We start from the raw sequence: 15,246 nt of genomic DNA, 5'->3' as shown, positions 1-15,246 counted from the left end.
AATACCAGTGTTTAAATCTGAATTTAAATACACTTCTTCTACAAGCAGGTATGGTATTTTTAATCTTATTGATGTAAACAATCTATTTATCAAAATTACTAAGATGACATTTCTTGGAAATTGTTGAGGATTTTTTTCCTACTTTCCCATGAAACATCACTTTTAGAATACCACCTAAGAAATGATATATACAGCAAGCATACTTCATTGTTTTAGCACGCTTTCTTCTTCTGCACATGGAACAAACAATTGTGACAATACTATATTTCTTTTGAATCTTACCAAGCAGGAGACTCCACTACCTCTCTGGGCAATCTCTGCCAGCGCTCTGTCACCTGCCCAGCACAGAAATGCTTTCTGATGTTCAGAGGAATCCTTCTGTGTTACAATTAGTACCCACTGCCTCTTGTCCTGGCACCAGTGCTACTGAACATGGCTGAGAAAAGCCTGGCTCTGTCCACTTTACACCCTACCCTTCAGGTATTTATACACATTGATGGAAGCCAGCTGAGCCTTCTCTACAGTGAACTGTTTCATCACTCTCAGCCTTTTCTTATAGGAGAGGTGCTTCAGTCCCTTCGTTATATCTGTGGGTTTAACTGGACCAACTCTTCAGAGGCTCTGTACCACTGTTTTACTGAGGAGCCTAGAACTGGACCAAGCACTCCAGGTGCAGTCTTGCTAGTGCTGAACAGAAGGGAAGGACCACCTCCCTCAATCTGCCAGCAACATCCTTCTTAAAGCAGACCAGAATGCTACTCAGCAAGGGCACACTGTTGACTCATATTGATGCTTGTGACCTTCTGTATTTTAGTAATCTTAAATGAGAAAGCTGACTAAAGTTTCCATCTTCTAATTCTTGTTAATGTCACTTATAATTTTGATGCAATACAGTAATATTGGTATAGTTGACATTATTTCCAGCTTCATTTTTTAAAAAATGACAAAGATGACTTTCTAAGTCTCAGACTAATATCCTGACAGACTTTTTTTCTCTCCAATCTATTTCAACAATATCAAACTCCAGAATTACATTGCACTGCATAAATTCTTACATATTTTATGTCAGCATTGCATAGAGTTACATCCAGAGTACTCACATAATCCAATGGGCTGAGACGAACACCAGAAGCAGGTCTTGATTCAGCCAAATCAAAACTGGAAGTATGAAGACTAGGATAAAGAAATTAATCATAAATTAATAAAGCAGATGCATGCTTGCCACAGTACAGTTTATTTCATACATATCTGTAACAGTTCTCCAATATATCCAAGCTATCTGACATAAGCTGCAGAATGCTGCAGGGCAGAAAACTCAGGTTTGTACAGGCATGAGCACTCTCCTTGCTGTAGCACATACAGAACAAGCATGGATGCCAGCCTGAGCTATCTTATTACCTGATCATCAATGAACAGCCAAGTCACTCTCAGGTTCTTATGTAAGGGTACACTATGAAACATCAAACATAAGACGTAGAGTGCCTGAACACGGTATGGCCACTGACTGACTTGTATCACAATTCAGACATGGTTTAGCATCATTTCTGGCATGTCTCACACATAACATTACAAATAGAGCTGATATATCCTCCATACAGCTATTAAATAATTGTCATACAAGGAGAGTTAAAAAATGAGTGGGGAGACAGATTTAAAGAGAAAAAAGAGAGAGAAAGAAGGGGAGAAAATATTAAAGATCATATCCAAAGCCCAATGTACAAGAGTTTTTTCTTCTGTAAAAAAGACAGAGACCTATTGCATTCTGTGAATCATGTTAGGTACTAAAGTCATACATAGATGTGAAAGAAATACTTCAGTACTAAAAATTCTGTTTAAAGGTAAGCATTTTTTAATTTCAAGAACTATAATTTTGTATTTAAGAGATCTGAGGAAGTGCTGAAACACAAACAGTTTATGATGAAATAAACACACTTTCTCAGTTTCTAGAGAAAAATATAAAGATTATTCAATTTTTAAAATATTGTCTTAAAAAGAAAGGTGTGTTACAGACCATATTTTTTACACTATTCTCTGCATACAAAACTATTCTAACAACTGCTTCTGGTAGCTCTAATCCACAGGAACTTCTGGGACATGCAGATTAACACCAACAGTAAGCATCATTAGAAAAAGGCAAAGGATGCGATTAGAAATACAGATTAACACAGGAGAAAAATCACCAGAAACATAATTACAGATTCAAATCATGCTGCTAAAGGATGTTTGAAAAATCTTCAAGTCACAGTACCTAAAAACTGAAGGAGGTCTATTTTGAGGAGCCCGTGAAGATCCAGATCCAAAAAGTTTCCTTTGATCCTCTGCAGGTGTAAATGGCCTCTGAGTTCTTAGCGTTCGTAGAACACTTCTGGCTTCATTTATAATCTCAGAACTGGTCTTCTGCTTTGACACTGGAAGTCTGTAGAACGGCTCTGGCTTTTCCATGTTCTCATTCTTTGAAGCTCACCTTACTCTGTAAAGTAATGTACAGGAAGAAAACAAAACAACACGTGAAGGCAGAGAATGCAATGGAACTTTTAAGTTACAAAATATTAATATATTAATATTTCTTCTACCTTAAGGTATTACAAAAAAAAAAAAAAAAAGTATCAGAGAATAAAAAGTGGTGAAAAATAAGGGAAAATAAGCAGTTATTGGCTCTATGTTTTCCTCCTTTATTCTCAGTTTTGCAGGAAAATGCAGAAGCGGAGCAGAAAGCATCTGACATGGAGAACCTTTATTTTTCCAATGGGAACTAAAAATTGCCATGTTAGTACCATAGTGTTTTCTCAGCAAAACGCTGAATTCCCAAAAACAACAGAAAATCTGTTTCTGAACACCCGAATATTTATAAAATATAGTAGTCCAAACAGGAATTCAATAATAAGCCTTTTAGAGAAACTCTATTTCCAATGAACTTGGGAAAAAAAAAACAATGCAAGTTACTGATTTTACCAAGGAAAGCTTTATAATAAGTCTGAGATGTTATTATCAGAAATTGATTAGCAAAGACCCCAAGCATATCCAAACAAAGACAACACTAACATAAATTATCAAACCAAACTTTCAACCAGTTTTTTGTTCTGCTGCATCTTCCATCAAATGCTGTGAGCAATGGAAGACCTGCTTCAACAGCCTCTCAAAACTCCCCAAAAAATCACTGGCTATCCTGGTGCAGGTTTCTGTAGATATCATTCCTGTAATTTTGCAGCAAACCTATCATGAACTTTAAGCTATCAAAAATTCACAGAATCACAGAATGGCCAGGGTTGGAAGGGACCTCAAAGATCATGAATCTCCAACCCCCCTGTCACATGCAGGGCCACCAACCTCCACATTTAATACTCGATCAAATTCATTCAAATTCATTTTGTGTTCCAAACTTACCTAAACACAAACTTGTTTCTGCACCGTCTTTGACTCAGACCCTGTCTTCTATCCTTGTGCTTTGTTAAAGAGCCAACAGTAGATCAGAAACTGCTTTCTTGTTTATTTCTGAACTATCATAAAATGGTTGCAGTGGAAAGGGTCCTTAAAACCTACCCAGTTCCAACTCCCTTCCATGGTCAGGGCTGCCACCCTCGAGCTCAGCTGCCTAGGTCCCATCCAATCTGGCCCTGAGCACCTCTAAGGATGGGGCACCCACAGCTTCTATGGGCAGCCTGTGCCTGTGGCTCACTGCCTCCTCAGTAAAAACAGTTCTTAATAACATCTAACCTAAATCTCCCCTCTCTTAGTTTAAAACCATCCCCCCGGTCCCACCACTATCGAGCCGCTTAAAACATCATTCCCTTCCAGCTTATAAGCTTCCCTCAAGTACTGGAAGGAACCATGGAGAAAAAGCCCTATTTCTCTAGTTTCTTAGTTCATTTCTTCCTATCCACAATTTTAAGTTTCCAGCTGCCTCTTCTGTTCTTTCTTTCAGGATGTGCACATGCTGGCAGTCTCTTTAATACACAATACAACCCCTCCAGGTTAACTACACAAGGTCAAATTAAGAAGCACCAACATCTTTCACTTCAGCATGCAGAACAGCAAAATACAGGAACAGATCAGGAGCCTGAGCCTGTCAGTATTTTTAATCTTTCCTATTACAATTAATACATTAGTTTTCCTCACTGTAGCTGAATTTAGCTACGATTCATACTCTTCCCTCTATCATGATTCAAGAGCATTAAGTAAGGAATTCCTGTGGAATTGTGTTTGGAACAATTATACAGCTATTTCTCACTGAACAGGGAAGGTAGACCGCCATTCCCTATTCTCCCAGCTACTAACAAGTCAAGGTTTTGACCTACCAATTGCAGGCCTTATGCGTAAGGACATAAGGGCAACGAGAACCATGTTGAACAGACACAATAGTAAAGTGTATTCAGCGTGATTCTACACATCACAAATGTGAAGAAATTCACATTTTTTCTTTTTCTAGTCCATGCATTTCCAGATGTCCTGCTGAATTTTTAAGATTAAATATCTTGCATTCAATCTCTAAAGAGTGCTATGCTCTGTAGCTCTTGAAGTCTCAGAGCTTTGACATTGGAACACCAACAAATCATAATGGTTGGAAAAGATCTAAGATCATCCAGCTCAACTGTCAATCATCCCCATATGTCCACTAAAATGTGTATTATATTGCATTTACACCCATGTTCTCCATAGTTGTATTAAGAAGCCACCTGAGAGATACAATGCATTTCTGTGAATCAGTACCATCTCTGATACAACTACCTTCAGCTGTTAATGCTATTACCAACTGCAAATCATCTATCCTAGAAGCACATTTATTTGTAAGTTGCAATTAAGATTTCCAGTATAATACTTTTTATTTGTCTTCACTTCTTATCTATTTCATTTTAACTGGTAGTAGAACTTTTCAACCATAAGCTTAACTACTAAGTTCTACCATTTGGCCACCGTTTGGATCATGCTTCCAATTCATTAAGAGTTAAGTTTTAATAATTAACATTTCAAAGGGTACCTATGATTTATCTTGAATGCCTGACTGAGCTCACTCTGCTGCTCTGGTGCATCACATTTCCCTTCTACTGCTGTAGGAGTGGCAGCTGGCAGGTCTCTGCTTTCAGGCACCCAGCAAGAAGGACAGCAGTGGGCTTGAGAGCTTTCATGGGGAGGTGAAGCCCTAAGCACAACTTAAGTTTAGCACCAATCCCATGACAGCTTAATTCTTCCTAATTTTGGCATATAGTACTATTATGCACATTCAGAATTGTAGTACTGATAGGATACAAGTGTATTATTAATTAGTATCCCATAATTATTGGCCAGAAAATGTAATAAAGCACAGGGAAACAAGTAAGCAATGTCATAAACTAGATGTATACATACATGATAAGATAAGAAAGGTTATTATTTCTTGCAAGCAATTAAGAACCATGGAAATTCTTTATCTGAATTTGGCTGCTGTGCCAACATGGTGTGCCATCACAGACAATACAACCACTGTCTCTTTCTCAAAAGGCCAACAGAAAGATTATTATTCCCTATTTTATCATGCCTAAGGCTGAAACTGTTAAGTATCAAGCAGCTGCTCTGCTGCAGCAGCGCTGCAGGATGAAGTTTCACCTGCTCTCTCCCATCCCAAACCCCAGAAGCTCTGAGCAAGTAGTCTAAGCTAGCTATATCATGCCAGTTTCCTTCCAAGTAGTATGGGAAGCAATGAGTAGAGAGCAGTAACACAGGATGAAGGAAGGATGACAGCATCAGCTGCCTAGATTGCCATCTAGTTTTACTCTTGTTTGTTTTGTTGTTGGTTTGTTGGTTTTGTTTTGTTTTTAATGTTGGTTTTCTATTTATTGGTAAGATTTTCTATATATACACTTTTCAAAAACTCTACTTATGCCTTTCTTTAAAATACAATACCTTAGGTAAAAATCAGAAATAATTCTAGTTATCTGTGCCTTTTTTTGAAAATCCAGCAACATTCCCATTTTGCTTGCTAGTCCAGCAGGTACACATAAAGGCAATGTTGCAGACTCAAGATCAACATAACTGGCATGTGCAGATCTTGTCCCTGCTGCTGTCACCATTTTCCAGGTAGCCCTTAACTTGCACAGGTGATGCTCCTCTCTGTCTCTCATCAGCCTCTGAAAAGCTGTACTCGGCCTTTTCCTCTCACTTGCTTCCTCCAGAGGTCTTGTCTTTACTGTACAGAAAGATTTGAAAGCAGCAGATAACAGCACAGGATCAGAGAACCCCAGATCAGACCCAGCTATCACTAGCAGTGAGATAGCTGCACCCTCACAGCATCACTCTGTGTCAATCAGCAAAGCCTGGCTGAGTGCACCAGGACAGCAGTCAGCGCCGTGCTCCGTGTAGCTCAAATCTCAGAAACGGGATCATTTAACCACTAAAATACACACAGAGCTCTCGGCGCTCACTACGCTCAGCACTGCGTCTCAGAGCAGCACCAGCTTCAGGCTTAAAAAAAGCACCAAATCATCACAGCAAAGAAATAATCTTCAGCAGACACCAACCTGATCTGGAAGACCAAAAATGTTTCCAAAGCCTACTAAACAACCACGCAGGATGAAAACGAGGTATGGCGGCGAGCTTTGCCCCACTGGTTACAGGCAGCACACACTGCCTCACCGCACCAGCGAGGAGAAAGCCCGTGCTGTAGCCACCAGTGTCCTCACAGGTGATGACTGAACCCGAAGCCCGCCTGCCAAACCAGCACTCTGGGGTTGTTACCGGGGGGCGGCTGCCGCCGGCAACAGGCGCTGCTCTGCCGGCTCCCCTTCCGCTCGCCGGCTGTTCCCATGGCAACCGCACACATCATGGCCGCCGAACCGCGGGCAGCGCGCCGGTGACAGACGAGCCCCTCACTCACCGCTGGCAGGGGACGGCGGCCCCGCCACAGCCGTAACGCCTCACTCGCTCCCTCAGAGCACCTGCAGGAGTGAAGGGGAGACGCCGCAAATGCCGAGACGTCGGGACGCTTGCGCGGGCGCATGCGCAGCACACCGCGGTGGATTGAGGCGTGCGGGGTCATCGCGCCGGCGGCGCGGTGTTGGTTGTGGCGGACGGGCACGGGAGAAGGGCGGGGATAGGGGTCTTGCTTCAGGAAGAGGCCCGGGGGCGGGAGATTTGTCCTGGCCTCCAGTGAGGACCTAGGAACAAGTGGCAACGAAATCAACTTAGTGGTGACAGAAGTTACTCATTCAGGTAAAGTTGTTGGATGTGTGCCGTTGTATTGCATTCTAAGTTCAGATTTATACTGATTGAAACGAGTGTTGTTTAACCTTTTTGACACAATAAGCTATAGCAGCTACAAGCATTGGTCATGCCAGGGTGACCAAATCGTGGCATAGCTGCATCTGCGAAAACCCAGCTCATGCACCAGTTTCAGAATGACTTGGTTTGAGTGGGGACTTAAAGCCCAACCAGCCCCAGCCTCTGCTGTGGGCAGGGCTGCCACCCCCCAGCTCAGCTGCTCAGGGCCCCATCCAGCCTGGCCTTGAGTGCCTCCAGGGAAGGGCGACCACAGCTTCTCTAGGCATGTCACTCAACTCCAACAGCTTCCAGTTAGCACTGTTACGTCTCCTCACATCTTTTTCTCTGAGAAACTAAGAAATGACTGGTTTCCTATTCTTCCATATTGTGTCTTTGCTACACATATGCACATGCACATATGGCAGGGATACCCTGTTCTTCAGGATCCCACAGGCTGGATAGCTTTGCCATACACACATGCGCACATGCGGTTGGGTGGCATGAGGGGGTCACTGGCAGCGTGCCCCCCAAGCTGTCTCCCAAGCCAGACCCCATTGATGAGACGCCATTTTCCCCCTGCACCAGGCATCTTCCTATGGGCCCCTCGTACTGGCGTAGGTAGGTAATGTGATCATGGCCCATATCAGAAGATCTCCACACATGTAACAGCAACAAAGACAGCCCTGTTACAGTAAGCATGTTGTTTGTGACTGACAAGAACAGCCTTTGTTTTTGGTGGTGCCCAGCAACTGGACAACAGGCACAAACAGGAACACAAGAATTTCCATGCAAATGTCAGTTAAAAACTCCACTGTGAGGGAGACAGCACCAGAGCAGGCTGCCCAGAGAGGCTGTGGAGTTTCATTTTTGTTCAAGACCCACCTGGACACCTTCCTGTGTAACCTACTATAGGGAACCTATTTTAGCGGGGGGGTTGGACTAGGTAATCTCCAGAGGTCCCTTCCAACCTCTACAATTCTGTGACTCTTCTTTATCTTGCTCTGAATGTATTTTGAATTTATATAAAATCTGCTATGTGACAATGCTTATTATCTGTGAATAACAGAAAAATCTAAAAATAATAGTTTCATCTGATCAAGGTTCTTCCTTGGTTCCCTTAGAATAAACTTAAGATATATCAGAAAGCATGTATCTCCAAATAAGCTCATTTTATGCATAAAGTTTATGTTAGCAAGCTGTATATTTAAAATTAGTATATACCGATATATCTTATTGACTTAAACTTTCTTTTGCTAATTGCTTCTGCATGATATCATTTACTTTCTCATGTTTGTTAGAAAAAAAACCCGCTGTTATTTTAAATTTAATTCATGTTTCTCAGTATTGCCAAAAACTTGTTTCACCCCTTTCTTCTAGAACAAAAATGCTCTTCTTACAGTCCTGACAGGAACATGATAGTAAAAAGATCTCCACATGTAATCCTATCAGGTTTACATAACATATGCCTTCACGTCTGCTGGCTTCCACTTTATCTCCAATCATGAGATATCTAGTCATCCTTCTTCTCCAGCGAAGTTCAGTGCCTCAGAAGTAACTAAAGCCTTGTTAGTGTTGTACTTGCTTTTCTTTTTATATCTCTCCTTAAACACCCAAAGAATGAGGATGTACATTTGTGTGTGCATATGCTATTTCCAGATTATACACAGTTTGCTCATTCTATGTTATTTTGTTCTCAACCTTTCTTTTATTGAGATAATACATATGAAGTTTCACAGGAACATCTGTAGATCTGCTTCCTAGTAAAGCCAGTTTGAATCTCTTTTTACCATTATCACTGCATCATTCTTTAAACAATTTTTAAATCCACCCAGTTAAACCAACTAAGCCATCCTTCTTGACTTCTTTAATGCTTTGCATAGGCATATTATTTCTCCTCACTATTTTCTAGGTCAACAATTGAAGAGTTAATTTTATGGTTAGTTGTTTGGTTGTTGTTTTTTTGTTGTTGTTGTTTTTGGCAATTATAGCAAATATTTCTCTCCTGATGTTTCTCTGCTATATCTCAGTAGTTGCAACTTTCTCAGTTACATCCCTTTCTTTATGTGCTTTTTATTGAATGAACTCTCAGCACCTCTTTTAAATGCAGACACTTAATTAAATCTTCATGTTTGCAGTAACCTCCTTTTAGGATGGAAGTGTCAACAGAACATATATACTGAGTAGGTCTAAGAAAGTCAGTTTTTGCTGAAGAGACTGTCGATGTATAAACAATGTGTTCTGAGCAGTTCTGCCTGAGTATTTAGTCATGTTCACTGAAATTACTTTCAATGTTTGAAAATCATGAAAGGGATTTTGTATTGGTATCCAATCTCATTTTCAATACAGCTAACTTAGATTTATCTAGAAATAAATCTTATCTGATTTCAATGCAATTCAAAGTTATTTAACATTGTTAAAAACTTTGCATATCAAATGCTCACTGATCACACTTGCTACTTCTTGTTGCTGACCAGTAATAGCAGCCCTCAGTGCAATTTCACCAACACAAGCAGCAATGCAATCCCCACTTCCCCCTAATTTCTTCTTTTTTTTTCAAAACAAAACAACCCTACCTCATATCTGGACAAAAATCTTCCTTTTGTATGCAGTTTTGCATAGACCAGCTGGTATATCCTGTTAAATAAAATATGTGTTTCGTATCACTTCTACCTCATTTCAAAGGCAGGTGAAGCAGTTCATTTTACAGCACTTAGAAACAAACCCAATGTTAGGTAACCAAATAAGTTTTAACCAAACAGGTTTATGAAGGTCTCCTATACATGCAGCAGGGGAGATCTGTCAAGAGTAGAATCACAAACTTACAGAAACACCATGGTTAGAAAAGACCTCCAGCATCATTTAGTCCAACTGTCCACCTACCACCAATATTTTCCCACTGAACCATTTCCATTAGTACAACATCTAAATTTTTCTTGAATGCCTTCCAGGGATGTGACTTAACCCTGGGCAGCTTGTTCTAGCACCTGACCACTCCTGTAAATAAATTTTTCCTAATATCCAACCTGAACCTCCCTTGGTGCAAATTGAGACCATTCCCTAGTCCTATCACTAGTTATGTGGGAAAACAGGCCAACTCCCATCTCATCACAACCTCTTTTTAGGTAGCTGCAGAGAGCTATAAGGTCTCCCCTGAGTGTCCTCCAGATTAAACAATCCCGGAAAGACCACTGGTTATATGATGAGATAACTGGCTTGTTCAGAGGGACCCAGACAAACTAGAGTCATGGGCTTGAAATAGTTCTCAACAAGTTCAACAAAGGGAAATGTCAAGTCCCACACAGGTGGACCACAGCATGCTGGGGGCCTACTGGCTGGATAGCAGCTTGGCAGAAAAAAACGTAGGGGTTCTGATGGCACCAATTTGAATATGAGCCAGCATTATACCCTTGCCACAGAGAAGGCCAACAGCCTCTTGGGCTGCATTAGGAAGAGTGTTGCCAGTAAGTTGAGGGAGATGTTTCTTCCCCTCTGCTGGGTACTGGTGAGGCCTCACTTGAAGTACTAGGTCCACTCATGGGCTCCCCAGTATAGGAAAGGAATGGACATACTGGATACAGACATACATATATAATAGTACAGCAAAGGACTACTAATGTGATTAAAGGACTGGAGCATCTTTTCTATGAGGAAAGGTTGAGAGCTGAGATGGTCAGCCTAGAGGAGAGAAGGCTCAGCGGGATTTCATCAGTACAGAAAGAAGGGGAATGGTAAGGTAGTGGAAGCCACAACCAATGGAAAACCTAAAAGTAGAGATAAGATCTAATGTCAGGTGAAGAAGAAGAAAAGGCAGTTTCTCTTCCTGCAATAAGTTCCCTGAGTTTAGTCCTCCAAGGTGTTCCTTTTATGACCAGCTTGTTGTGCACTCCTCATTATGATTATGCATTCATTAGACAGTATAATAGCTGGGATACTGCTCTCCTCATCAACATAAGCCCATGGTGAAAGATACTAAGAAAAGGATAAAGAGTTTCTGGGAAGAAGACATGGCTAGAGTAAAAACCAATGAGCTACAGAGCCCCTTAGGAAGCTCCCCAAACACAGGTAGCTGATTCAGGAAGGGTATTCACTGTAATATGGCCAGTCTGCTAACATAGTGATGGGGTTTACTTCGTCAAAAGTTTCTAAATAAGCTTTCCTTGTCTTTCCTCCTAACTCATTCTCCTATTACACTGTATCTAGCAGCTGCTGGTGGGGGAAATGCATATAAAGAATATTGAAATATCAGTACTGGGTGAAAGTCCAAGAAGGCAAAAACAGAACTTCATAGATCACAAAAAGCAATGCAAAGCAATGAGTGAGCAGTTTTGTCATTTACAAAACACACTTGCTTTAAACCAATAAAATGCTGTATCTTTGGAACAAACTCAAGTTGCTTCAAATGATTTTTAGGAACAGCAGTTCCAAATGAGTGAGTGCATGTTTCCAATAAATAGTTCAGCTAGGACTTTCTGAATTATAGACATGAAATCTAAGACAGAACAGTCCATGTGCTGCCTAGCACATACATAGACATGCCAGATCTTCTGTGCATGTGTTAAGCAGAGTATCCATGAACGTGTCATAAAATGGATGTGTCCAGAAGACATTGCACTTACTGGATGTATGCTGCCTGCCTGCACACCACAGATGCTATATGTCCATACCACGTCAAGGTCATTGTGCAGGTACTCTGGTTACGTGTGGCTTTCTATGCAGATCTGCAGGTTCCACACATGCCTATGGTCTTTAAGCTCTACGTATTTTCCAGCCATTTATATATTCTACATATATGAGGGCTATTTATGAAATGCACTTGTCTGTAATACCTGAAAACGTCATGGGAAAAACCAAAACCCTATAACTGACTTTGCACTAAATTTGGGAAAAGGACAAAATTACACTCAGCAAATGAAGGAACCCTGTGAAACCCTATGTGTTTGTTTGTTTGCTTCTTTGTTTGTTTCAGGAGACTACGAAATTACAGAGTTTTGTGGTGGATATTTCTGTTATTTTTTCCTGTTACATTGTTTTGTTTTTTACCTACAGCTTGCGAAACCTGCCTTGTCTCTGTTGCCAGAGTTGGCTACGTAACATCATTAATGACAACAGGATAGATGGGGAGGCAAGCATGGGCTTTCTCCCAAGCAACACTGATGTAAAATACTGTCTAGAGAGATCACCATGGAGAAGCACCACTTTCATTTTCTGTACTCAAAAAAAGATAGGACAGAATTGGATATAAACCTTATTTACTGTTCCCCCACAGCTAGCAAAGTCCATCATATCAGGTTCATCTCTTATTTCCAGTATATTACCCAGCATGAAGAGACCTTGCAGCAGGAAATACTTAACTTTTTGTACATCACTGGAGACAGCTCCCCAAGTAATGCCAAAATGCCCACGTCAGCACAGCTTTCCAAAAAGTTGGCACCACCTCGTGCTTCTTTCTCCTCATTAAGCAGCTCCTAAATCAGAGTGGATATGTTGGCATGAGTTTAATATCCAACCCTGAATGTTCCTCTCTTCCAGTCCTCACAGTATGGCTCAAAACTTCAAGTTGTTCTTGAAAAGCAGTTTAGCAAACACTTACTGCAAATAGTTAGCTACCATTCATTGTCTCTATGTTCCATTTGTCCCCAGTACCCAATACTTTAGGCTGCTCTTTAGATAAGAAAGAATGCTTACATCTGCCCTAAATGAACAAGAGAGCGATGCTGTTTGATACAATCTGGGCTTCTGGCAATGAGAAATCAGCAATATGGGAAAACAGCACATGTAAAAATAGGTTATTGAACAAGATCAAAAAATTTTTGAAAATCTGACCCAATATTTACACAGAGTTTATGATGCAACTGATGGTATCTCACAATATACAACAGCAGCTCCACAATATGCTGCAAGAAATTACCAGAAGGCAATCTACCAAACATTCACAAGGTAGTCTGGGTTAGCCTCGGATAATGCTGCCATCTTCTGCTGATAAAAGCCTGATGCTCTGAGGACATCTTGCGTCTTTAGAAACAGCCAAATGTGAGCGCATCCTGCCAACACAGCAATGTCTATAGCACATGCCAGCAGAACTTCTGCCAGTAAAACTTTCTGGTTCAAACAAGGCCAGCAGTGGCCAGGCACAGGCATCAGGACCCTGGTGGGCAGGCATCCTTGGGGCTGTTTGTACAGGAACAGCAGTATAAGAAGCAAGGAGAGAGACCTGTTGCCCTTCTCACCAGCACCCTACAGATATCCCCATAAATCTCTATCTCTCTGTATGCTCTTGTTGCTGGCCTTATTTGAGAGGAAGGCAGTTCTACTGGCAGAAGTTCTGCTAGCATGAACTGCTGACACTCAACAGTTGGTCTGCAGAGGTCTTCATCTTTCCAGTTATACTGGCATTACACAGCACTTCTCTCCGGGCTGCAGTGCAAATGTCCAGTTTTGCTGTATTTCCTCTTTGCTACCAGCAGTTCCCCCTCAGCAACATTGTGCGGATGCAGCAAACAGAGCTTGCAGGAGGTCATTCTCTGCTAAATGATTACAAGAGGCCATTTACAGTCTTTTGGAAAAAAATGAGATTGCCTTCACTCTTCTCAAATTAATTAGCAACACAAATGTAGCGTTAAATGCAGCTGAGATAGGTATAAGCTTCAGTCAGTGTGTAATAAATGAAACTTTTAACTGCAGGGTTTGTTGTTTTGGTTTTTTTTACAAAAGATTATGTACTACAGTGACAGTCATTTTGCAAATAGCACACTGATGGAAAAAATATATATATCAATGACAATTATTCAGAGATTTTCTTTGATTTTGCTGACACCAAACTCTCTAAGTGGAAAAAGTTAAGACATGGGGAAGCATGAACAAGGCCATGAATTTCAGTCCAATGTTTCCTGCAGGAAGAATGATGTGGCTGCCCAAAGTAGGGAAATTAGAACTTTGTAATTCACACAGGATAAGAATTCACAAGCAATGTTGTCTCAGGCATAGATATCATCTCCTCCAGGGAGGCTGTGCTTTTCTGAAATAGAAATTAAAGACTGGCTAAATAGTAAAACTGATTGCCAGGCTAAAAATAACTCAAATAATTTTCTTAACAAAGAGAGTGAAATGCTAAAAAGCAATCAAATTCATCACTGTGTTCATCAGCTACTATTGTTAAGTAGCTGTTATTAAAGTTTAGGCGACTGTAGCTATTAAATAGTTCAGAGTTTAGAAGACAACAGCTTCAAAAGTTTATAACTTCTAAGATCCGAATATAAGTTCTTCTAGGGCTGAACTGTATATCCTGCAAATATAAAATTGAAGAAAGCAGTTCCTACAACTGTGAAACTGAGTCTTGGGGGTTATTTTACTAAGAATTCCACAAGGGTACATCTTCAGTTGTATTTTTATTCACTACCTTAGAATAGGGAGTTTGTTAATAACAAAAGTGAGAGACATCACTGATATGGAAGGGGATGGCAATATGATACAGGAAGACATGAATAATCTTGGGAGCTAGGGTAATAGAATGAAATTTAATAGTAATACAAATTTCTGTCATAAGTTGCAACGTCATCAGTTCAGAAACAAGGACACGCCAATTGTTTGTAGATGTACAAGTTAACCAATGGCTTCAGATGCTACGGGGATACGAAAAAGGCAGATTTGATCCTTGAATGTACTGGGCAAGATGTTTCCAGTAGACAGGGTAAGAGTGTCACTGGAGAGAGAAGGATGCCGAGACCCTCTGAATGTCGGTGCCCCACAAAACGTGTGCATTCAGACAAGAGGGATCCTGATGGGTGCAGAGGAGGGTCACAAGACTGCTAAAAGGAAAACCCTCCCATTGCATGGTGCACGGCTTATTTGTTCTACCAAAATGAAGGGTAAGAGGCACTCTCCGTAACTTCATTTCAAAGACATGAAGAGCAGTTTGTTCTAAATGACACTGTTGATACAAGAACAAAAAGGCATGCTGACCTGCAACATTCCAAATAGAATTTTTTGTAAGGGTTTAAAAGAGCTTAAAGTGGCTGG

General features: G+C 40.8%; 1 protein-coding gene across 5 annotated transcripts in view; it reads right to left on the bottom strand.

Annotated features, from left to right (window-relative positions):
- ARMC2 (armadillo repeat containing 2) overlaps positions 1-15,246 on the bottom strand; it is a 94,763-nt gene that overhangs the window by 56,728 nt on the left and 22,789 nt on the right. For 3 of the 5 annotated variants that reach the window (XM_052696860.1, XM_052696874.1, XM_052696871.1), the window contains exons 3-4: positions 2,249-2,470; positions 1,101-1,173 (exon numbers count right to left, since the gene is read on the bottom strand). In XM_052696860.1, coding sequence (XP_052552820.1) covers positions 1,101-1,173; positions 2,249-2,442 — 267 coding nt within the window. In that variant the 5' untranslated portion in view covers positions 2,443-2,470. Of the gene's footprint in view, positions 1-1,100; positions 1,174-2,248; positions 2,471-6,491; positions 6,593-6,847; positions 6,961-15,246 lie in introns of those variants that run through there. The other 2 variants (XM_052696869.1, XM_052696872.1) reach the window with 2 other exon arrangements.

Source organism: Tympanuchus pallidicinctus, unplaced genomic scaffold, assembly GCF_026119805.1.
Source record: "Tympanuchus pallidicinctus isolate F22 unplaced genomic scaffold, pur_lepc_1.0 scaffold1, whole genome shotgun sequence".
Classification (NCBI taxonomy): Eukaryota; Metazoa; Chordata; class Aves; order Galliformes; family Phasianidae; genus Tympanuchus; species Tympanuchus pallidicinctus.
The sequence above is the reverse complement of the archived record's forward strand: the minus strand, read 5'-3'. Positions and strand labels throughout refer to the sequence as shown.